This window comes from Silurus aristotelis, assembly GCF_946808225.1.
Source record: "Silurus aristotelis genome assembly, chromosome: 2".
In the NCBI taxonomy this organism is placed as follows: Eukaryota; Metazoa; Chordata; class Actinopteri; order Siluriformes; family Siluridae; genus Silurus; species Silurus aristotelis.
The window spans coordinates 13,762,119-13,787,939 of record NC_139575.1 but is presented as its reverse complement, the minus strand read 5'-3'; the positions used below and the strand labels follow the sequence as shown (position 1 = coordinate 13,787,939).

The window sequence follows — 25,821 nt, the reverse complement described above, 5'->3', positions numbered from 1 at the left end:
TGTTTGTTTATAAGATGGTATCATATCCAGTTTACTCCTCACGCAATTACAGAACCCAATTCTCCCCATGGTTGAATCATTCCGGAGCGTTTAACTGATAATCCAGCTTGGTAATGTTTATAACAAGCCTCTGTCCGAGTGTGTGGTCACTAAGAGTTTCAATCTACAAGTAAGACATTAGTTTTTTGTAAGGTAAATTTTCTATCCAGCACTTGTTTCGATCAGTCACTTAGCAGAGTGGAGGGCAAAATGCATTTCCTCCTCAGATACTGGCTAAACTTTACTAAACTCCAGCTCCAGCCAACCTGGCAGTGTTTATATACTAAGGAACCACAAACAATTTGGTGTGCTGGTCCTTAATGTTTGTTTCTTTTGCAGCTGTATGAAATGGTTTGTTAAGTGCAAAACAGCATCTTTTTTTTTTTTTTTTTGCAGGAGGGGAAAAAATAGTTTCTTTCTTTAGCACAAACTGGTATTTTTAATGTCACTCATTCGGATGCCAAAAGAGGGATATAGCAGGAGAATCAGAGTAGGCTGGCCTGATGATCTTTTTCCTCATATAGCTTAATAGTCCATGTACAATTAGGTCAGATAATGCTTTTTGTATGACTGATCTGTAGATTTTTTTATTTTCTTTCTATTTCATCCTTCTGTCCCTTATCTGCGGTGGTGTTTTTCTCTCACAGCTGAGATCGGAGACTATGATGACGTTGCAGACAGGGAGTATCTGAAAGATACTAAGCTGCTCCCAAACCAGGAGCATTTACAAGAGAAGATCATGGAGCTCCATCGCAGACACGTGTAAGATCATCTTTGTTCTCACTGCACATAGCGCACAGCCGAAACAATGCATAGCGTCATGCAAATACTATTCCAGTCAATATTGCCTTCACAGAACACAATGTGTGGTTTCGGGTTTTGTATTTCTTTGTGCAAATCGCACTCAGGCTTGCGTTCCACCATGGGGAATTTGCATGAATTGTAAAAATCCCCCCAAAAAATATTTTGATAGGTCATACACAAGAAACATGCATACAAAAGACTCTCAATAATATTCTTGTTTTTTTGCAACTGTCCAAAGCTTCTTAAAATTTTTCTTCAGTGTTTATTTTACACATATATATATATATATATATATATATATATATATATATATATATATATATATATATATATATATATATATATATATATATTTTTTTATTTTAATGTAAATAGTGTTGCATTGTGACATCAAATTGTTGACGCTATATAAATAACAAACACCATGAACATTTCTCAAGCTAGACTTGTTCTTCCCAATCTTCTTTGTAATTGTACCCAATCATCATGATTTGTTTAACAGGAATTGACCTATCAAAGTGACCTAAAAATAACCGGGAGCATTACATGGAAGGATGAGGATGGAACCATTTACAAATACATTATCAGATATTGTGCTCAAAACAAATACACATATTAATAGATACATTATTATTAATTTTTTATTTTTTTATATTGCAACTCACTTCAGAATACAGCTGGGAAAAAAAACACGCACACAAAAAGGTGTGAAGCTATCCAAAAATATTGAGCCTTTTTTTTAGTTTTTCCTCAGTGTTCAAATGAAACATCTGGCAACCCTAATCACAGGATTTGAACTTTCTTTTAATTTATTTCCTTTTGCCAGTGGTTTGTTCTAGTTGCCTGACTTAAACAATGCTTTTCTGACCAAAAATCAAAGTAAAGCCATTTTTCTACTATAAAAAAAAATTGAATACATTAACGTCTTGAAAGAACACCACTGAACCCCAGTTTCACTCACAGCTACACTTCAGCCCAGATTTTATTTTGATGGTCTCTCTGAGCTTTTTTCTTTTTGTATTATAACAAGCCTCTAAAACAAAAAATCGGATAAAATATTAGACTAGCAGAGTAGCAGGGGCCGTTATATAAAATGTAGTACCATCATATATGCCTAAGGAATAGAGCCAGAGTAACAGAAACAAATGGTATAAGGTTAGTTTTAGTTTCCTGTCAGGGCTGGGGTGTAACATTTATTTAGTTGATGTTGCCTTCTCAGGGCCTGACAGAAATATAAAAATAATAAGATGAGAGCCACCACAATGTTGTAATTACAAGTCTGAAACTCAGTTTTACAAAACTATGGGTTGCTGCCATTATGGATGTTCTGCCCACAGTAACAGCTGGTTGTTTCTGTTGCGCAGCAGCGACACAAACACTTAACGATTTAAAAATGCTTTTGAAGGGCTTTCTCTCCTCCATGTAGGAAAACCTGGAGCAGCATGTACTATATGATTGAACTGTATTACTGGATGAAAGCATTACTCAGCTAATGTGCAGTTTTTCATTTTCTTGCACTAATACAAAACATCCTCTCTGCGCATGTCACGTCTTCCTTATTAATAGTACTCGTAGAGAAGTAGAAACTTCTGAGAAAGCTGCTTTATCTTTTTCTGTTTCTGTATGCTGTATAAAAGATTTTCTCATGTTTGACCACCTCCTGATCATCATCTTATAAGAACGTCTGTTCTAAATTTTTTTATTATTTTTATTTATTTATTTATTTGGAGGGTTACAGAATACTGACTTAAGAAGAAGAAAAAGTGGGGACATCATCCCAAATGTTCTATTCAGCTTTACGACGAAAAAATCTCTGAGAAAAAAGATTAGCGACGGGGCCAAATTAAGTTAATCAAATTAAAAACAAACAAAAAAAATAAAGTAAATAAAATTTAGTCAAGCATGAATAGTGGATTTACAATAAATAAAAGGTACACCATCCCTATTCATGTAATCAGTAGTAAAAAAGCAATGATGGAAATAAGGAAGGGAGTGATGTTTAAGAATGCTGCAATACTGAACACTTTAGGTGAGTTTCTTGGTTTTATTAAAAAAAAAAAAAAAAGTAAAAAAAAATTTTTTAATATTTTTTTTAATACCCTTCTTATTTTGGTTTTTTATTGCACATCTTTTGCCATTTTGTGAGACTGGAAGTATCAAACAATTTGCAACTCATTAAGGCAATATATCTAGATATGTTATTTCCTGTACAAAATGCTATACAAAATCTTTTTATGTAAAAAAAAAAATATGTATAAAGCTAAAGGCTGCAGTTTTGGGGCTTTGATTAGCTTTAAATCTTTTTTTCTGTGTCTTTGACATGGTCATGATGCTGTATGTGTACAGCCAGACTCGTTCAGGTTCAGGTCAGCTCTGTGTCAGGCTGTACATCTAATCCGCTGGTTAAGACCCCTTTATTAGCCATACTGCTGCTGGGAGTAGCCTCAACAGATTTCCCAGCTTAAAGGATGAGTAAAATTAGAATGTGCTGATAATCTGGCATTGGGCCTGAGCCTGGCAAGCACATGCTCATTATTGGATACCTTCATCCATAGCTTGAGTTCTACTCTGGATTGTTGCAGTCACACCCAGCTGTTTGCACTCATGTGATGAAAATAGATCAGACAGGCTGCTGTAAAGGCAAACCCACTTGTTTAAATGTCAAGGTTTATGCTTATGTGCTTATATAATTTATTTTTTTTATACCTTGCCCAAGCTCAATTACTGAAATGTTCAGGACTGAACTGCACTGCAAACTGAACTGCACTGCCAAAGACTTTTATGTTACTGTTTGTGCAAACGTAATGCCAAACTGAACTCTGGCAAAATAGGTTTTTTTTTATTGATCCAATATCCTTTTCATTTCACAACAAAGCACGCACAAGTAAAGAGCAGAAATAATAAAATACATTGAAAAAAGAAAAGGCGTCAAGTTCTGAGTGAAAAGGGGGTCAGCCTAATAGAAGCTTTCCCAAGAAGAGATTAATAAATATTTTCTGACTATGCTTTTCACCATAGCATGTTGTGGTGTTGCATTCACTCTTGTTTTGTGTTGCTTGTGTAATTTGGAGTGTATTACCACACAATGTTTGATTTCTTTTAGGGATGCAACTGGAACGAAAATTCTGGGCAGAAACCAAAAATTTACGATGCACTTGGAAAACTGAAATCAAAAATGGCTTTTTTTAATGTTTTTTTTTTTTTTTTTGCATAATTTGTATTAATATTAGATTTTTTTAATTTTGTAAAGTTTGATCAGTGGAGGGCCGTGCATTTGTACCTGGGCCTTCAGTGGGGTCTTACATGACTTTATCCACCTCTTAATACCGCCACTATCATGTCGCTGATAGAAACCAGCAATACTCTACAAAACCCCCCCCTGTGAGGCGAATATGAAATCTGATTGGTTAAAGACACAGAGCTATTTATTAAGGAGACTATAGTAAACTGGCCAGCAGAACAGACTTTGAAGGCCCTGGCAGATTAGATTGACATGGCAACACATAGAGGCTGAAATCTGATTGGACAAAAAAATCTAACATCCAAATACACGTACTGGAAGCAGTGCAGCCAAGAGAAACACTACGAAATGAAGAAACTGTTAACTGTTGGGAATAAATTAATAAGCTTTCATGGAACAGATATTAGAATTTAGTTTGTAAATGTAGGTCTGCTTCTGATGGTGTTTAGGCCAGAAGAGAAGGCTTTGCTGGCCCTGACCGCCCACCACTGTATTTGATTAATCTGAATTGAAAAACTACAGACCGTTTAAAATAATCACATTTTGAATATTTTATTGGAAGTGTCACAACAAATTAGAAAAAACAAAAGTAGCAAACCAAGTAGTAACCAAAATATTTTAGAACAAACTTTGTTCTTCATTGAGTTCTTTTTAACATAACAAAATGTAACAATTATTGTGCAAAACAGCAGCAATACAAACTAGAAGCAACCTCAAACTGTAAACAACAGATGTAGCCTCAAGTCAAGAACCAAGTTTTTAAGGCTACACAAATTTGAATGTAACTGCACATCGCAAATTGCACCGCTTTTTAGTTCAATAAAAGTGGCAGGTTTCTCTTCAAAAAACAACAGTTGCTCAGCTTTCTGGCAGGAAATTGAGAACATGAAATGCTGCACTCATTACTCTCTCACACTCTGTGCTGGTGCTCGGATAAATGCCTGCGCCCTTGCCATTCAAGGCGATGGAAAGCGCTCTTTGTTCATGCGCCAGTAGTCAAGTGGATTATCGCTTCTGCCAATGGGTAGTTCAGCAAGATGCATGTCCAGTTGTGATGTAGCGGTGACACCACTGCTTTAAAAATACATTTTAAAATACTTCCATACCACTGACATGATTGCCCTTTCCTAGGTAGAGCTTAAATAATGACTAGAGCAAGAGAGTAATCTGAGCGCTAAGGCGTGTTTACGGGTTACGTTTTCTGCAAAAAATTCGGTGCATCCCCTAATTTCTATCATTTTTATTCAATAGCACCATTTTAGAAACTGAATAAAAAAATAATACAATCATTGGTAAAAGGAAAAAGCGTTTGAGTGTTAAAGGTCCAACAGTAAAAACTGATGTTAGGAATAGCATTTCAGTAGCACAGGTGTTTTATTTTTAACCTTGCTAATGTATTTATTTATTTTGTATTTGCGGAAGTCACGTGTCTTTTTGTGTGGTTTTCAAATCAATATACCACCACAGTTATATTTGGACAAAAAAATTAAATGTCGACCACCTTTCTATTTTGTTCCCATGGTAACAATATCACTTAGATCAGCACACCTTTAAATCTTCTCTTTATTCTGATGCAGGTGTCAGACACCTGCTGAGTCTGATTTCCAAGTGCTGGAGATTGCCCGGAAGTTGGAGATGTATGGTGTGCGTTTCCACCCTGCAGCTGATCGTGAAGGCACCAAGATCAATTTGTCAGTGGCCCACATGGGTCTGCTGGTCTTCCAGGTGAGCACAGCTGGTCTGGTATATTTGTAATCATTAGCACTTAGTCAGATTTTTCCATTTATTTAAAATGTCTTTTTTTTTTTTTTTTAAGGGCAACACAAAGATCAACACATTTAACTGGTCCAAGATTCGCAAACTGAGCTTCAAAAGGAAGCGATTTCTCATCAAGCTGCACCCAGAGGTCCATGTGCGTACCAAAGCCTAGGAGATGCATCTGCCTTTACTACTAAATATGCACCCAATAACATTTAAAGTCATATGTTTAGTTACAAATATGTTTCCAATACCATGGCCTGCTTATGTTAGAACTTTTTGTGACTGTGCTGTACTCTCTGTCCATCTTTCAGGGTCCTCATCAGGACACGCTGGAGTTCCTAATGGCAAGTCGTGATCAGTGCAAGATCTTCTGGAAGAGCTGCGTGGAGCACCATGCCTTCTTTCGTCTGATCGATCAACCACAACCCAAAGCCAAAGCCATTCTTTTTAGCAGGGGATCTTCTTTCAGATACAGGTAATGCAATACAGAGGTGTTCGAGTGTGCATAAAACTCAATTTGTTGTCTAATATGCACCGTATGGACAAAAGTTTGCGGACACCTCATCACGAGACGTGCTTTTCCAACATCCTATTCCACATTCAGTCCATTTAGTTTTTTTTATTTTGTCACTAACAGTAATATGTAGAATACGACTTGCCGTGAAATGAAAACCCGATCAGCTGCCCAGAGATCGTGCATTGAGTAAAAGGTCTATAAATATAAAAGAATAAGGGGGGAAGAAATTTAGAGAAGATATGAGAAAATATATTATTTAATGATAAGGTGGTATTTAAATAACAATAATGCTAATATTTATTTAGATGTGCAAAAGAAGGACAAAACACAACATGTAATGGAGGTATAACAGACCAAATACAGTAGCAATGATTGACAATGTAAGGTGCCTATGTAATAACGTATATCTGGGATGCATGTGGAAATTTTTGTGTTCATTCAGCCAGTCGTAGTAAAGTCAGGTACTGGTGTAGGTTAAGGAGGTCTGGGTGCAGTCAGAGTTGAAAATTAATCCCGAAGATGTTGTGTAGGGTCAGAGCTCTACTTGCTTCATTAGGGATAAGCTTATAAGGATTAAACTTATAGGCACTAAGATATAATTTCATATTTTTTAACCTATTAATCTCTGTAAAGCTGCCTCAGGACATCTCTTGTTAATAGCGCTAAAAAGATAAAACTGCATTGAAATGTGTTGAATTAGAGCCGGCCACTCCCACTCCATCCCATGTAAACAAATATCTTTATGGGGCTCACTTTCCGGCAGTGGGGCATTGTCATGTTGTAACAGGTTTTGTTCTCCTAGTTCGAATGAGATTTCATGCATACAGAGACGTCCTATACATTTGTGTGCCTCCAACGTTGTGGGAACAGTTTGGGAAAGAACCACATATGGCTGGAAAAAGTTTCGCATCCTAGTTCTTTTGTCCATATAATGTACATAGCCATAAACATGGTATATGCAGAAGTGCCTGCATTTATTTTACCAGCAGGTTTATATACGTGCAAAGAGGAAAGTCTTGCAACATCTTAAGTCATGACACATTTTTTCCCCCACTTGTGTCCCTTTATATATATATATATATATATATATATATATATATATATATATATATATATATATATATATATATATATATATATACATACATACATACATACAATGGAACCTGGTTATGTCGATGTCCTAGGGGGTCGCCAAAAAGCATCGAGATAAACGAAAATCAAAATGGCGGCAGTATATTAACGTCCTTGAAATTTCTTTATGTACATGATGTGCGTTAATAAATGAGAATGTGCATGCACGTGTTTTTGAAGGTTTTTTTTTTTTACACAACAGCGTTGCCGTGATTTGTTTGATGAAGTCATGTTATAAAAAACAGTACATGTTTATCTGTCAGGAATCCACCTGCCACGCCCCCTTCGGCCCCCTTCAGCGTGTCAGGTGTTTTCTCGGCCGCTTTCTCTGAAGCTCCCGGATTCAATCGCGCACATATGGTGCTCGTTTATCATCATCACCAGCTCCTATTTAAACTTCCACACTCTCACTGTCCGTTATTGTTGGTATATGTTGGTTCACGGCGGTCGTTGTTATCGCTCATGCGTTTCCCGGTACGTGTCTTCCCACCGGCACTCTCTCAACGGCTGCTCTTTTCTTCCCAAAGCCGCGCCGCACCCCTACTAACACTACTAACACTAGCACTAACTAACAGCAGAGATTCACCAGTATACAATACAACACCTGTAGCAGCTGTAAGGTTTGATTTTTCCGCCACTTCCGCGAGTTCTCCTGCGGCTGCACCGAGATAACTAACGTTAAATGGCAAATTCCCCTCCCCCTTGTGCTCGAGATATCAGGGTTCAGCGACATAAAAAAGTCGACATAACCGATAAAAAATGCTTAGACAAAGCGAGAATTTGGCGGTTCCACTTCAAAAACGTCGATTTAATAGGGTTGTCGAGTTAACCGAGAGCGAGATAACCGGGTTCCACTGTGTGTATGTGTGTGTGTGTATGTATGTATGTATGTATGTGTATATATATATATATATATATATTTCTTTTACATTTCCAACGAGATCTACAGCTCCTGTTTTTGAGTCTGTGGGAGTGACACATTTCATCAGACCCATCTCATCAAAATTAATTCACTCAAAAACATTCATGTTTCCTGGTAAAAGGGAAAGTCAGGATCTATTATTATAATTGCTCTTCTCAGCCTGATCTTTGTGTGGAAATAGCTGTTGATTTGAGGTTTTTGTGTTTTATGACAGCGGCCGAACTCAGAAGCAGCTGGTCCAGTATGTTCGGGACAGCGGTGTGAAAAGAACACCCTACCAACGGTGAGACATTACTGCCCAAGATCATATTCTCTTTAAACACAGCAATGCTAAAACGGCAAGTAAATAGTCCATCTTGTTTTCTTTTTTTTTATTATTGTGTATATTGTCTTTGATAGGAGAAACAGCAGTAAGATCCGTATGTCAACTCGCTCCCTAGCCACTGATTTTCCTAAGCAGGTCAGTAACAAAGCACATATTGTCTTTCACCATTTAATACTTTGTATGCAAGCTAATTGTTTTTTTTTTTTGTTTTTTTTTATCTTTCCCCCATGTACCTTCCTTTCTTCATTCCTCTTTGTCTGTTGCAGAGCCTGTCCTTCAATGACAGCCTTAAGATTTGCAGTTCTCCTCCATCTGCCACTGTTTCCTTCCACTCTCTGCACTCTTCCATCTCTCCTGTACGGATGGATAACAATAGCAAACCTCACATCCAGCAGATACAACACCTCTACTCTCTCCAGCAGCCTGTGAGACCACCTACCCCTGTGAAGGAGGAACCTGCAAAGATCCACTCTCCAGCTAACTCAGCCTTCCCAGGTGCCCCTTACAACCCGGCAGCAGGAGACTGCAGCCCCTCGTTCGTGTGTGTAGAGAGTAGCTTCTCCCAAAATGGCAATGATTATGGCGATCACATGGCTTTGGGCGAGGGTGGGCGGGGTCAGATGCATATTTTTGGTTCAGGTGCTGGGAAAACCTTCCCTACTCCTTTGGAGTCTTTGGAGGCCGAGTTTATGCGCGCTGGTCCAGTCCCTGCATTCCCGCTGCAGTTCACTGAGGAGTTCATAGATGATGACCCTGCTGAAATGTCATTTTATGCAGGTGGTACTGAAGCGTACGTGTTCGGCTTGAATGAAAATAGCGAGAGGTTTAAATATGGCGAATGTGAAATGAACGGAAACTCAAATGCGTTTTCCGAAGGCGCCTACGGCCGCTCAGAGACCAGCTCGCTGGCCAATAACCGGTCAGAGTGCAGCTCTTTGGACAATTTGGGACTGTCCTCCTCATCGCTGCGTTTGCCTGGCTCCGAAAACCTATCTGAGGCCAGCTCTATGCTCAATTTCCCACCATGCTCTGCACGCTCGGAGGCTAGCTCGGCTATGCAGTTTAGTGAGCTGGTAGACCAGCTAGAGCAGCTGAGCTATCCGCCGACAGGCACAGAGGGCTCGGGCGATGGCAGCTCTGAATCTGACTCTGACTGGGGCTCAGATGGAGGCCTAATGTCAGACCAAAACCTCTTTTACAGCAACCCCTTTACTGGAACCGCAGACATGGAAGCGTTTCTCCTTGAATGTCATAACCTTCGTGCATTAAGCCTTGGAGAACCCCCCAAACCCACCCAGCTTGATATGTAGTTTTTTTCCCCTCTAAATCTAGAAGAATATCCTAGAAAGAAATGCATTGGGGTTCACTAAAGCAGATTTAAGATCTGTGAGCCTGTATGTCAGGCTTTTAGTTCATAATTTACCCACTTTTATAATATTCTTTTAATTGAAAGACACATTGGCTTGGTGACAAGTGAAGCATGCCGTCATCTTCAATGCTGAACTTGATACAGCACTTCTCTTCCCCCCGCCGCTACACAATTATCGTGAACGTAATAGGCACTTTCATCATTCTCATGCTACCACATTTTCCTTCAGACTTTTCTTATCGTGCACTTGGCCTCAAGTCTTTCTTGCTTTCTGGTGCGTCCAGATTTTCTAAATGTTTGCTATGTTGTTCAAGCTTGCCTCTTGTCATGACATGCCTTCTGGGTCTACAATCACTCATATGATTTGATGCTGAAATGAGAGATTTTTTTTCTCTCTCAAGTTTAAGTGCAGCTCCTGTTTGCTTCTGTATGCTTTTCTGTGCTTTTTAAAAAAATCCGGTTTATACTTGACATTCTGACTATAGTTCTAATAACATGGACTGTTAAAAACTAACAACCACAGTTATTTAATTCCGGTGTTGAACTTTGAAGGAGAATATTGACATGGTCTAGAGTTTAGTACAGTGGATCTCAAACCTGAGTACTGGTGTAAGAATCACTGCATTAGAAATTCTTCTTCTAAAACACTGAAATAGGCTATACTATTGTTCTGTATTCACCAACGCAATGTATTATTTCAGTCTAAAAGTGGAGCAGTTATTTGCTGGATATTTTATAAATCTATTTTATATGATTGCAGTTTATATTTTAGTGAACTGTGAAGTATGAACCCGTTCAATAATCTAGAGTTTAGTGACCTGAGTGTCAACTATTACCATAGTTATCTAAGAGTAGTCTTAAAATGCTGATATAAAGATTGCAGCTACGCAGCAAAGCCGTGCTGCCAGTAAGGCATGTGCTGATATTTTGTTTTCTCAATGTAGTGGTGTTTTTTATAAAGTCCTCTAAAACTGTCCTTTTAAGCGAAAGAGACGGGTAGCGTTTAAAAACTATTTTAAATAAATGATCAAATTTGTCAACTGAAATTAAAAAAAACGTGTCATTTTACATTAAATTTCAAGAGCATAAATTGGAACACAGCCATATTGTAACATAGTAACAATATTGTGTGTCTGGAAAATCTATCAACACGTGGCTTTCAGACGCCACAAACTTTGTAGACCAAAAATGTCTGACCTTTACATATCCACTCCAGTGTTTGGGGTTAATTTGACTATAATTACACGCTGCTTAGTACTGTTTAAAATCAGCAGTAAAACTAACAGTAGTGCATCAAAAAAAATTTTTTTATAAATAAATAAATAAATAAGCCAAAGTTTGGTTTCGATTTGATAGTGGTAATGATAGTATTGTGAATTGATTTACTCAACAGTGCCCCCTGCTGTTCAGTATTTTTTTTTTATGTCAGACTTTGACACACTTGCCTTTATTATTTTCTTTTTTTTTTGTGGTGCTGGTGATTTATTATTATTATTATTTTATTTTTTTTATGTAGCTTTAAATACTTATTGCACAATGTATCCTTTTCAAGCAAACTTTTCAAGCATCTTAGATTTAATGCAATTATTTTGTTCTTATTTTAGAGAATGTAATGCGCCAGAGTGCTGCCAACAAAGAAAGCCAACAGTATGAATGTAACCTGCTCATTGAGTGATATGCAAAATCATGCATAGTGTCAGAGATTTGTATACGCTCCTGACACTATTAAAAAAAATAGTTTAAAAGCACATTCCTGTATTTTTTAGTGAAGGGAGTGTTTACAACCCGTTTGCATATGGGGTTCAGTATTAACTCCTGTATCTTTAGATATATCTATATATGTCATCAATGACTTTCAATAATTTTACACTGCAGAGAAGCATTTAATGAAGAATGTGTTTTATCCTTCTTTGCTATAATAGGAGACAGTAATTAAGCTTCAATGATTTATGATTGATAAGATTTAGGATGCCTTACAGATTGAAAGTACATTGATTCATGGTACCACAAATTTGGGTACTGTTTATAATAAAATTTAGGTTTTCCTTAATCTCACTCTTTTGGACTGAATTATATAGCGAATTGTTATATTATTCAAATTCATCAGAACTTTGAGTTTACTTATCGTATCATTAGTTTCTCAAGGAGTTGCTTTTAGTAACTGAAATAGGGTTCACTTTCATCAAACGTAAAGGACTGATCAAAGTTGACATTGCGATACTAGACATTACACAGGGCTATAACGGGAAACATCATTTGGGTGCAGATGCGGTTTTGTGGGTTCGACCAGTCTGCTTACATGCCTTTGTTTCTTGGCTGAGGTGCATTTCAAGTACATTGAAATCTAAACCACAAGCGTGAACGTTGTCATTACAGATTTCGCTCTGGGTGATGTCATTTCCTTATTCCGTCTCCTGTGAAATTCCATTTAATTTCCTGTATCATTTCCTCCTATTTCACTTCGCCGAATCGCTCAGGCTGGCTTTGTTTCTTTTCATTTCACTTTTTACTAAATTCAGTTGTCAGATTTGCGGTTCGCGTTCCTGTGGCAAATTTCTTCTAGCACTTTTCAGCTGTGGTTTTGTAAACTAGCCAGTACCTCAGTACAAAATACACTAAATAGCACAGATGAATCGTTATTATTATAATTTTTTAATATATATATATATATATATATATATATATATATATATATATATATATATATATATATATATATATATATATATATATATATATATATATAAAAAGGCTTGAATCAACAGATGAAGAAAACCTTTGTGTAGGCAATAAACTGGAGTGAAATCCCATGTGACTGTGGATTATTTTAGCTAATTTAGGGGCAAGTACAGTACATTCTCATTGTCATTTTGAGAGCTGGCAAAGCTGTTTTCCACACCGATTGTGTGCAGTGGTTTCCTCCTAAAGCCTCTCTACTCTCACAAGCGAGGGCGAGCAGTGTAACTGGGCACAGAATATAGCCATCCATCTTCCTTACTTCCTCCCTTGGACAAGCTTGGACCTTTGTCAATGTGGCATTAGTGGAGTTTGGGGCATGGAGAAATTCTGTTTTTGGAAATGATCTTAAAAATACACAATTATGTTTTTGGACTTGTCTATAGACTCAAACTAAAACAAGTTTATTGACTTTAAATTCTTAATAGATGAATGCAGTCTGACTTCAGAACCCGATGTGCTCTGGCTGGCTTTTGTAATGATAAACATCTGTTTGGGTTTTAATGCTGCTTTGAAGCCGTAGCTGCAGCAGAAGATTTACCCAAGATGGTCAAAGGTGTGTTTATGAAGTCTGGCCGTCTGCTCTTCACATAGACATATTACTCGCCCTGAGCCGTGCAGTTACCCTACAGCTTTCTATCACACGTGTTCGGATGGTAAGATCAAAGCAAGGTGATCACAAAGTGCTGCATTTCTTATGCATTTGATCAGTCATGTCTGTTAACTAAAAATCTAGAAATACACACTGCACAAATCTTTGAAGAAGATACAATTTTCTGAAGACCCACAGATAAGATCTTCCTTGCTCTGAGTATTATTTTCCTGTTCCCCTTCTTTTTCCACCCTTTCTCTTTATTTTCTTTCATTAATAATTGTATTTCCTTTAAAAACAAAAAACAAATAACCACTTAATTTCATTTAAAAGCTCTTCATTTTACAATCACTACAAAGCCTAAGTGCCTGATCTATAACAGTTAATGTGAAAAGTGTACTCATGTTGTGTTTGATGTTGTTCTTTTTAAATAAACCGATTGCCTTTTGGTACATGAATTTTAAGCCCTAACATTTTCTGTCAGTTTTTTTTAGTTTTTTTTTTATTACGACTTATATGACACAAGCATGACTAATATGTCCTGTTTAAATAATAATCAGAGCATATCAACTAATACATTAATTCATTCTTGCTTTAATTCATGCATAATTTTATGAATTAAAATGAAAAGTATAAATATGATGAAATTCCTATATTTATAATTAACTGCTTTTCTGTAAGCAATAGTTCTTTCTTTTTTTTTTTTAAAGCATTGGATCTTGGAGTTTCCCTTTTTTAAGATTACGGTCCAGTGGCATGGAAAATGCTTTCAGTGCTCTTAAAAGGCTGAGTAATAATTGCCCATTATTCTGCAGCCAGGTGCTGTGGTTTAGGTGCTGCCCTTTTGTAGCTGTGTGAAAGTGTAAAGACACAAATTCCCAGCCAAGGCGAAGGCTGTAAGTAGTATACAGAATTAAATGCCAAGGTGATGAGACAGCGTCTGTTTTTCCTGTGCCACAGCAGCTGCTGAAGTATACGTAAAGGAAATGCACAACTGAGCTCGTTCCTGAGGATCCAGAAGTACCTCCACATGATCTTTACAATGGTGCAGGCTTTGTTTTGGAGTGTTGATCATGGAGCAGGTGTGCTTAATCACATATAACCTTTTACTTTCAGGTACGGTGCCAGACCAAGGAAGTACATGGTTCATTTTTTATGATCTCGGTCTTGCTATATTGCATCTAGTACCACTGTAGCCTGAGATCTAATGTGCGCTTCCTTCCAATAAAATGAGGGTTAGCACATCTATTTTAAATACCAACATTTTTCCCCCATAACCACCACCCATACACCCTCATTAAAATGTGGATCCTAGTAAATATTTGGCATCAATCAAATCGAGGGAGCATTGTTAGTTATGCTCTTTGATGCTTTGTGATCTTTAGAATGATTGTGTAACTCTAAGCCCAAGAAGTGTGAATTTATTCTTCTTCTCCTAAGTATATGTAAACACGAGCATGCAGTAGGCACGAATATAAAGGAGAAACATCAGTGGAGACATTACAGTGAAAGCAGGCAGAATAAAATAGCAAGATTGAAAGGTTAGGGGTCGTTACATGAGGCATTGTCTAACCATGTACTAAAATGACTAGGTGGGATCAGATTGTGGTAATGACTCGTTACAATTTGCTATTCATTTCTACTAAATTCTACAAATTTCTACTAACATTATGGTTTCCAGTTGAGCCCACTTGAAGTTTCAGCTCTGTATTCGGATTGTTCACTTAATTAAAGCAGTGCTAGCACTGGACAGTGATGTACGAGACGATACGACGATGATTCAGTGGACTCGCCTTTTGTTCTTTCAGATGCAAAGTGAGCTGATCCCGTGAAGAATTTGGTTACTCTCCTTAAGAGTTGTAAACAAACCAAATAGAGACTTATGAGTGGAAGTGGAAATAGTGCTGCAGTCACACATTAACATGGAATCAGAATCAGGTTTATTTGTTGACACACACAAGGAATTTGGTTCCAGCTGTTAGTGACTCTCAAAAGTACAGACATAAATAAAACTATACATTCAGCTTGGACTATACAAAACAGACTATACAAGATGATACAGTAATGTGAACAATCACATGTAATCACACATCCTCATTCATATCGGACACTTGGGCACGGTCATAAATCGTATCGTTTCACGTTTGATTTGGTTCACCCACTTGTAGTCTTGGTTGAGATTTTTTCCAGTCAAACTGAATATTTTGCTGTTGCTGAGTGTCTCGTAATATTGTAATGTAACACTCGAGATGCTGTTTTAAAGTGTGAGCGAGTATCGTCACATGCTCAGGAGGACAGTGGAGCACACGTTCTAATAAACAATCTTTCGGCTTCTCCCATTAGGGGTCGCCACAGCGGATCATCCGTATTCATTATCCGCATCTTTTGATTTGGCACGTTTTTACGCTGGATGCCCTTCCTAACGCAACCCTCCCCATTTATCCGGGCTTGGGACCGGCACCAAGAGTGCACTGGCTTGTGCAACCCTAATGGCTCGGGTTGGTTCCCTGACCGGGAATCGAAACCAGGCCGCAGCGGTGAGAGCGCTGCATCCTAACCACTAGACCACCAGGGCACCGTTCTTATAAACGATAATCTTGTCAATCTTGTATTAAAAATAAAGGTGCAAATTATAATGACTTTACTAATAATATCCATCACTAGGCCCCAGCTTTTGATTTTCAGATAATTCCTTCTACCTGAATATCTTTATGCTGTGGTAAACTAATACAGGGTCTCATCATTTAAATAGTTGGATTTGTATTCGTGTCGCACTTCATTGTATGTTTATAAGCTACAATAAATATCAATTACAATAAATCAATGACTAATAGTTAAAAAAAAAAAAATCACATTTTATTTGTCACATACATACAGAGTACGACATGCAGTGAAATGCTCTTTACGATGGTCCGGCATTTAAACATAAAAGGAAATAGAATATAGCAAGAATAATAAGATATGATGAGAAATACCTTTATTTGTCCCACCGTGGGGAAATGGCAATTATTAAAATAATAGCAGCTTCCGTAAATTATCATAATACGGCACACCTTTAGTCAGGAATGTTGTACTGCTGCAGGTTTTATTATTGTCTAATTGTTTTGTTCGGTTTGACTTCAGAACACTAACAATATTCTGTGTGGGATCGACAGTATTTACTTATATTATGGTGTATGTGTGAATGTTTTTGGTCAGATTTTATATTGTGGGAGAAGCAGAACAAATATGACGTCCATGTACAACCGTACAGTTCTCCGGCTGAAACGACTCTCAGCTTTGCAGAATCTGGTTAACGATTGGAGGGATGACGGCTACGGCTCTTCCTGTGTGGAGTTTGCTTGTGTGTTTGTGCAGGATTTTGGCCAAGTGCCTTTAACGCTGTCTGATTCTCCTCCCCCGTCTCTTGTCATACCCAGAGGGACACAGCAGTTAAACTGTAAACCATCTGGTCAGACTGGCTGCATTCCTGATAAACCTCCTCTTCAGGAATTACTTCCGGGTCATTTTTCCTTTCCTTTTCCAAGGCGTTCCATTTTCTTTCGGCTGTTTCTGTTGCTCTTTTTTTTTTTTTGTCTTTTTCTTCAAGACTCACTTGTTCTTTAGTAAAGATTTCTGCTGCTCTGTGTGTAAAGCCTTCATACTGTTCTGTTCTGAAATGTGTCAATGTAAATTTGACAGTTTTTGAAAATCTTTGTTGGTAGGTGACCTCTGACTGTAAGCCTTTTTTCTCCCTTTTAATATCCATCCCCTTCTCACTTGAGCTTAAAAGTATATCAGAGAAACGAAGTATGCAGAATTGACCTTTGTCGTGACATTTGTGCAAATGTTTGCGTCTGAGTAAATTATTTTGTCCGAAAGGGGACGCAAGATCTTATGAGTCAAGTTGCATTGACTTTTTACTTCTTTGCTCTGTTCATCACATCCGTGTGTGCGTTTCTGTGAGACCTGCTGCTTTAAACTGACAAGTTCCACCTGTTCCATGAGCTGTCATGTGAAAGCATGTGACTACTCATCCACCCATTTATTTTTTCATATTTCTTGAGGGCTGGGTAATTATACCCCACTATTCTGTTAAAATCTGATTAGTCAGTAGCTTTACAACATTGACTAATGTTAACGCATTGACCAGTAGTAGTAAGAAGTTTTTAATATTAGTTTTAGTATTATTGTTACTCTGTAAATAAAACCTTTTTTGTAAGTTTGTGGAGGAAAAAACTCTTGTGCAGAGTGGTGGCTCACCCTGAGAAATCTTTCAGATAAATTCATTAGGCCTAATTCAGATCAGATTTATTAGTTTTGAATGGATTTGGTGTGACATCATAAACAATCACAGATTGAGAACCAGCCATGGCACACGTTTAAATACACTGCAGTGAGTATTGATGAATTTATCGGTGCAGGACGGGAATTATTCGGTCCAGTATGTGCTGGAGCAATAAATTGTGTTGTTTCTTTTTCTTTCTTTTTCCCTACTTTTTCCTCTTTCAGTTCCAATAATGGACAGTCCCCAGTTGTCTCCTTTTGGGTCCAAGTGCCCTCTGAGTGCATCTACGTCCTTCCAGATGTCCACGCTCAGTCTTCCCAGCCAGGCACCCTCGAGTCCTGTTCTCAACGAGGGCGGGACTGCCAGACTGGAGGAGGAAGACGAGCTCAGGAGGAAGGTATATTGTCCCCGACGTCATAGAATGCTTGTTTGGACCAAAGTGCACATTAATCACCATTGTTTCCTTACATTTATGTTTCATCGTGTGTCTCTCTCTGCAGAGATATCCCACTGATAAAGCCTACTTTATTGCCAAAGAGATTCTGATGACAGAGAGGACGTATCTAAAGGACCTGGAGGTTATCACAGTGGTGAGCTAACAAATCTGTTCCTGAAGAAAAGTTTAGGTTAAGGGTGTGTAAAGGTTGGCGGTTTGGGAGGGTCACCGGCAGGAGGATATATGTGTGAATGTGTTACGCACATGAAAAAGCTATAATGGTTTTCATTGTCTGTATCTGCTTTGTGTGACTCACTGATGCAGACAAGGTAATAATGATGCCTGTGTCTAATGGGGGTGTGTTTCATGTCATGCTGCTGTGTGTGTGTGTGTGTGTGTTTCTTCAGTGGTTCCGCAGTGCGGTGATTAAAGAGAATGCCATGCCTGAAGGCCTGATGACCCTCCTTTTCTCCAATATTGACCCCATTTATGAGTTCCACCGAGGCTTTCTCAAAGAAATTGACCAGAGGCTGGCTCTCTGGTACCTATCCTTTTCTTATTATTCCAAATGATCAATCATTGTCTAAAGGCACATTTCTTAGAAATTAGTTCTTTAGAGGGACAGACGTTTTGGAGACAAGGTGAGGCAGGCGAGCTTGAGATGGTTTGGACATGTGCATGGGATGGACATGGGGTCCATCCCATGCACAGTAGGAGAATATCAGTATATCAGTAGGAGAATGCTGAGGACAGAGCTGCCATGAAGGAGGAAAAGAGGAAGGCCAAGGAGGAGGTTTATGGATGTGGTGAGGGAAGAAATGCAGGTAGTTGGGTTGAAATAGGCAGATGTAGAGGACAGGGGGTATGGAGACGGATGATCTGCTGTGGTGACCGAAAGAAGAAGAAAAAAAAGTCTAAAGGCACATTTCTTTGAATATGCTCTAGGAATATAGGAAATACCTATTGGCTTTTGACTTGTTTAATGCTTATGCAAAAAACATTATACTTGTACCATAGCTGATAAAAAAAATAAAAAATCTTAGCTATTTTGAAATGGTCATTGCATATTTTATAAAGTTTTGATCAATTGTTTTCTACAATGCAAACTTCAATTATTTTTTATATGCTTCCCACGATATTACGTCCTGAGATTAATTTTATCCCTTTACTTGGCAACACCAAAGTATAGTAAAGTGTATTATCTTTAGTACTGCATTACAAAGAGATGAACCTGTGATTGGTCCAATGTTGATACTCACTGTATCTTATTGTAGGTGCAGCTAAAAACAAAAAACAAACTCAGGATACTTTGCTAATGACAAGTGTGCCTATCTTGCAAATATTCTTTCCTCTTGTCGCCAGGGAGGGGCGCTCTAATGCTCATGTGAAGGGAGATTACCAGAGGATCGGTGATGTTATGCTGAGGAACATGTGTGCCCTGAAGGTGAGCTCTTGGGTTAGATTTAAAATATGATTAAAACTTTATAATTGTATATATTTTTGACAACTGAATCAAATTTGTATTCATTATGGATTATTTTTTTTTTTTTTCCGTGTAAACTTGTTTTTTTCTTTCTCTTCAGGAATTCACCAACTACCTACAAAAGCACGATGAGGTGCTGACTGAGCTGGAGAAGGCCACGAAACATGTAAAGAAACTGGAGACGGTCTATAAAGAGTTTGAACTGCAGAAGGTGTGTTACCTGCCCCTTAACACCTTCCTGCTGAAGCCCATCCAGAGGCTCATGCACTACAAGCTGATCTTGGAGCGCCTGTGCAAACACTATTCCCCCGAGCACAGGGACCACCACGACTGCAAAGGTGAACCCACTCACACTTCTTCATGTAACTTCCTGCAATTTTAGTAGGTCAGAGTTTTAGGAACAGTATGCATTTAAGCAGTTCATCGAGTGTGTGTGTGTTTGCAGAGGCCTTAAAGGAGGTGGCAGAGATAACAGCTCAACTACAGAGTAGCCTCATCCGACTGGAGAACTTTCAGAAACTGACAGAACTGCAGCGGGACCTGATTGGCATTGAGAACCTCACTGCTCCTGGCAGGGTACAAGTCCTGTTTTATTTAATAATTTCCCAGATTTGACAACATTTACGCCATTTAGCAGACGCCAGGTCTGCTTTATCCAGGGTGACGTACGAAAGTGCTTTGAGTCTCTGTCAATTACTAAATCGACACTGGTTCACTAGATAAGAACTTAAGATTACAGCAGCTAAACTCTGTTGAGAGGAATTATTGAACTATTTAAAAAAAAAAATTTAAAACGTATGAGCAAAGACAAAACAGACAAAAGTGCTAGTTTAAGTGTTTCAGGCAGAGGTAGTCGTTTGAAAATAAGCTGACAGCATTAGACACTAATTTTTGCTTGCTAAGTGAAAAAATAAAATCTTAACCTGTATTGAATTAAATAGCAGTAGCCCAGCAGGCCATTAGAAATAAATGTTACTGTTGGGAAAAAAACCCCGAATTTCTTAATATTTATTAAATTCCTTATTTTATTTTATTTTTTTCTTAAACAGTTAAACATTAATATTATAATAAACATTATTATGATTCCAAATTCTACTGTTTTTCACAATTAGGCAAAAAAATAAAAATCATTTGATGCAATTTCATGCCTGCGTTTAAGGAGAATGATTAATGCAATGGGTTCTGTGGTGAAATTCTGCTTTGATCACCAGGAGTTTATCAGGGAAGGCTGCCTTTATAAGCTTACAAAGAAAGGCCTACAGCAAAGGATGTTCTTCCTGGTGAGTTTACACACCACTCATTTTCTTACGGCAGGGTTGGACAAAGCACTAGCCTAAGCGTCCAGGACAAGCAGTTCATGTTTCTTTATTCATACTGTAGTTGCCTAGCAGACAAATGGTAACATCCAGAACAAAGCTACTCCTTGTTATCCTTGGCTTAAACTAAAGTTTTTATTTGGTCTGTAGGTATTTTTAAGCCAAATGTGCTTCACAATGTTGTGATGCTGTAATTGAACAGAGGGTTTGGTGTTTCAAAACCCACCTCCTGCTACACTTGGACGCATCAGCAGAAGTCTAATGTAGTTTGAGGTAGAAGTGTTTTCACTGGACAAAATATAAAGTGTGTGTGTGTGTGTATATGTGTATATACAGTGGGTACGGAAAGTATTCAGACCCCCTTAAATGTTTCACTCTTTGTTATATTGCAGCCATTTGCTAAAATCATTTAAGTTCATTCTTCTTCCTCATGAATGTACACATAGCACCCCATACTGACAGAAAAACACAGAATTGTTGACATTGTTGCAGATTTATTAAATAAGAAAAACTGATATCACATGGTCCTAAGTATTCAGACCCTTTGCTCAGTATTTAGTAGAAGCCCCCTTTTGATCTAATACAGCCAGGAGTCTTTTTGGGAAAGATGCAACAAGTCTTTTACACCTGGATTTGGGGATCCTCTGCCATTCCTCCTTGCAGATCCTCTCCAGTTCTGTCAGGTTGGATGGTAAACGTTGGTGGACAGCCATTTTTAGGTCTCTCCAGAGATGCTCAATTGGGTTTAAGTCAGGGCTCTGGCTGGGCCATTCAAGAACAGTCACGGAGTTGTTGTGAAGCCACTCCTTCGTTATTTTAGCTGTGTGCTTAGGGTCATTGTCTTGTTGGAAGGTAAACCTTCGGCCCAGTCTGAGGTCCAGAGCACTCTGGAGAAGGTTTTTGTCCAGGATATCCCTGTATTTGGCCGCATTCATCTTTCCCTCGATTGCAACCAGTCGTCCTGTCCCTGCAGCTGAAAAACACCCCCACAGCATGATGCTGCCACCACCATGCTTCACTGTTGGGACTGTATTGGACAGGTGATAAGCAGTGCCTGGTTTTCTCCACACATACCGCTTAGAATTAAGGCCAAGTTCTATTTTGGTGTCATCAGACCAGAGAATCTTATTTCTCACCATCTTGGAGTCCTTCAGGTGTTTTTCAGCAAAACTCCATGCGGGCTTTCATGTGTCTTACACTGAGGAGAGGCTTCCGTCGGGCCACTCTTCCATAAAGCCCCGACTGGTGGAGGGCTGCAGTGATGGTTGACTTTCTACAACTTTCTCCCATCTCCTGACTGCATCTCTGGAGCTCAGCCACAGTGATCTTTGGGTTCTTCTTTAGCTCTCTCACCAAGGCTCTTCTCCCCCGATAGCTCAGTTTGGCCGGACGGCCAGCTCTAGGAAGGGTTCTGGTCGTCCCAAACGTCTTCCATTTGAGGATTATGGAGGCCACTGTGCTCTTAGGAACCTTAAGTGCAGCAGAAATCTTTTTGTAACCTTGGCCAGATCTGTGCCTTGCCACAATTCTGTCTCTGAGCTCTTAAGGCAGTTCCTTTGACCTCATGATTCTCATTTGCTCTGACATGCATTGTGATCTGGAAGGTCTTATATAGACAGGTGTGTGGCTTTCCTAATCAAGTCCAATCAGTATAATGAAACGCAGCTGGACTCAAATGAAGGTGTAGAACCATCTCAAGGATGATCAGAAGAAATGGAAAGCACCTGAGTTAAATATGAGTGTCACAGCAAAGGGTCTGAATACTTAGGACCATGTGATATTTCAGTTTTTCTTTTTTAATAAATCTGCAACAATGTCAACAATTCTGTGTTTTTCTGTCAGTATGGGGTGCTATGTGTACATTCATGAGGAAGAAGAATGAACTTAAATGATTTTAGCAAATAGCTGCAATATAACAGAGTAAAAAATTTAAGGGGGTCTAAATACTTTCTGTACCCACTGTATATATGTGTGTGTGTGTGTGTGTGTGTGTATATATATATATATATATATATATATATATATATATATATATATATATATATATATATATATATATATATATATATAAATAAAATATACAATACACACACACACATACATACATACATACATACATACATACAGTATATAATTATTTTTTTTTTTATTCAAAATGTTATCAGAAGACAATCATTTTTAGTCGTTTGTCAAACTTTGTAGGAGGCTTTGTAGGAATTTTTCCACTACTGTATTTTGTAGAGGATTTTCACTTTCATCTTGACTCGGCACTAACCCATCTCCCATCTCCCATCTCAGTTCTCAGACATGCTCCTTTACACAAGCAAAGGCGTCACAGCCACCAACCAGTTTAAAGTTCATGGCCAGCTTCCCCTTCATGGCATGCTTGTAAGTATACAGCTCTATTTCATTTCCTGAACAAGAAACTTTTGCATTTTTCCCCCGGTCCTTCATTCATCTTAATCACAGCAGTCAGTGACCTTGCTGCTTTTTCATATTAGATATTTCTGGCATTTTTATTTTTTTGGTAATTCTGAATTTTATTCAGCTTGAGTAGCAGGGTACAATGAAGTAATTAGCATGATTTTGCTATTTAAAAACAAGTCTTTATAATACGAGAGAAGAGCATCATGAGCAAGCGATGCGCTTTGAATCTTTGACAGGAGACAAACAAAAAACCCAGCAGAGGTTTTAGTGTTTTATACATCAAAGCAGAACTTTTAAGATAAACACTAGTACTATTAAGTGTAGGGGTCTGACAATATTGAATACATTTATACACTCATCTGCGTCCTCATTAGTTTTTCCATAGTCCTTAATAGTGATGGTTGAAACGTCATGAAGGTGTAATATCTTCTAGACTACTTAGTGATTTAATGGACTGTAACGGAATGCAGATATTTGGATTTGTGAAATATGCAGCTGTAATATTTTGTTATAGAGCAACGAGGGTGAAAACGGTTTGCATATCGGGTAGGCTGTGTGGATGTTTTGTGGCGCATTTGGCATTTAATTGATCAATGTGTTAAGTTTATGGATTTGAGGCATGTTTGGTTGGATTTTGGAAATGTCAAAGACCATTTTGTCTATCCTTTGTGGTAATATGGTTAAATGTGTTGCAACACGTTGGCCAGGATTGTGGAGAGGATTTGGGGAAGGATGGACCACATTGAATAAGCTGTGGTCCGAGTGAATTTTGGAGATATTTCTAGGTGTGCTTGTTAGGTGTGTTTTTAGCAGCATGCACTTGCGCTCTCTTCACATGGGCGCCTTTTTTATTTAAAATTCTTTTACCCCTTCATGCAGCTCATTGTGCTAGATGCTCCGGTGAGTACACGCAAACCTAAAGTTCTACAAAGCTTTAGTCCCAGTTTTCCTAGTTTTTCCCTATTTGTTGCTTTGTTCACCATATGAACAGCACTCTCATGGAGTTTACACAACATCAGAGCTAGAAATGTTGCAAGTGTTTTCTGATTTGTGGTGCAGTTGATGTATTTACATTACAACACATTACACACAAACATTGGGTTTTGATCAAAGTGCCGTTTTGGTGCAGTTTTGTTAGCAGTAAAAACGTCCCAGTAGAGTTTTACGTGGATTAGACCGTGTCTTGGCATAGATATTGTCCTTATAACTTGTAACACAGAAAGTGTGTCTGGTTAAGCTTTCACATTGCCCTATCTGACTTCCTCTGTTAGTGCTTCACAACTTCAGTAGATCCAGAACTTCAGAACTATCCCTGGTGCACCTTTAATTCTTGGTCACTTTTAACGAGTGCTTGTGTTCCAGGTGGAGGAGAGTGAGAATGAGTGGTCTGTCCCTCACTGTTTTACCATCTACTCAGCCCAGAGGACCATCGTGGTGGCTGCCAGGTGACTGGTCTTCCACAGTCTATAATAAAATACATTCATCACTCAGTTCACACTTACACGTCCTGCCTTTAACTTTTTCAGCTCTAAAGTAGAGATGTCTAAGTGGATCGAGGACCTGAACATTGCAATTGACATTGCGAAGAAGACTCAGGAGAAACTGGATATATTTCTCGACCCAAGTGTGTGTGATCGCTCCAACCGTGAGGAATATTTCAGTTTTTCAACCCCTTTGCTTCACCACTTGGCTTGTTAGATATAAACCCAACCCTTCCTGTTGTCCCAATCATCTTTTTCTCTACACTTTTTTTTACCTCTCTCTTCCCATTCCTTTGTTCTTTTCTTTTTGTCCCTCTATTTTCACTTTTGTTCTACTTTCAATATTCTCATCTTCCTATTTCTTTCCCGTATTCCTTCTCTCGTTTCTGTCTTTCCCTTAATGTCTTTCTTCCACTCCTCTCTTTTTCCTCGTCCTTTCTCATCTGCACTCCTTTCCCCAACATTGCTCCACCTTTCCTCTCCCTGCACACCACGTTAGGGTCGTCTGATGAGATGTCATTGGAGCAGGAGTCTGAGGACGATGTGAACTCGTCTCGCTGCTCTTTGGACAAGCAGAGCCACCATCGTGCCAACACCACCATGCACGTGTGCTGGCATCGAAACACCAGTGTCTCCATGTCCGACCACAGCCTAGCCGTGGAGGTAGTGCTTAGGAACACACATGCGTGCTCACACACACGCACACACACATCACACACACACACACCATTACATATATTTAGCATTTTCCCTCAATACACACATACACAGCTCAGGCAGCCGCAATCACATCATAGCTGACACTGTGAGTGAAAAGTAAATGCATGCCCTTGCCTGTGGAGTCTTTCTTTACATTTCTAACCCTTCTTTTTAACCTCCCTTTCATTCCTCTTTCCTTGTTGCTCTTAAACTGTAGTCGCAAGCTCTGTTCTTCTTACCACACCAATCTATGAGATGTACTCTAAAAGCTG

General features: G+C 38.5%; 1 protein-coding gene across 1 annotated transcript in view; it reads left to right on the top strand.

Annotated features, from left to right (window-relative positions):
- Nucleotides 1-25,821, top strand: part of farp2 (FERM, RhoGEF and pleckstrin domain protein 2) — a 55,889-nt gene that overhangs the window by 23,277 nt on the left and 6,791 nt on the right. The window contains exons 7-24 of the mRNA XM_083568900.1: nucleotides 687-801; nucleotides 5,662-5,809; nucleotides 5,901-5,996; nucleotides 6,157-6,320; nucleotides 8,633-8,701; nucleotides 8,818-8,878; nucleotides 9,010-9,238; nucleotides 17,932-18,104; nucleotides 18,208-18,297; nucleotides 18,551-18,684; nucleotides 19,506-19,587; nucleotides 19,727-19,964; nucleotides 20,072-20,202; nucleotides 20,838-20,906; nucleotides 23,241-23,330; nucleotides 24,732-24,814; nucleotides 24,896-25,014; nucleotides 25,350-25,513. Coding sequence (XP_083425026.1) covers nucleotides 687-801; nucleotides 5,662-5,809; nucleotides 5,901-5,996; nucleotides 6,157-6,320; nucleotides 8,633-8,701; nucleotides 8,818-8,878; nucleotides 9,010-9,238; nucleotides 17,932-18,104; nucleotides 18,208-18,297; nucleotides 18,551-18,684; nucleotides 19,506-19,587; nucleotides 19,727-19,964; nucleotides 20,072-20,202; nucleotides 20,838-20,906; nucleotides 23,241-23,330; nucleotides 24,732-24,814; nucleotides 24,896-25,014; nucleotides 25,350-25,513 — 2,255 coding nt within the window. The remainder of the gene's footprint in view (nucleotides 1-686; nucleotides 802-5,661; nucleotides 5,810-5,900; nucleotides 5,997-6,156; nucleotides 6,321-8,632; nucleotides 8,702-8,817; nucleotides 8,879-9,009; nucleotides 9,239-17,931; nucleotides 18,105-18,207; nucleotides 18,298-18,550; nucleotides 18,685-19,505; nucleotides 19,588-19,726; nucleotides 19,965-20,071; nucleotides 20,203-20,837; nucleotides 20,907-23,240; nucleotides 23,331-24,731; nucleotides 24,815-24,895; nucleotides 25,015-25,349; nucleotides 25,514-25,821) is intronic.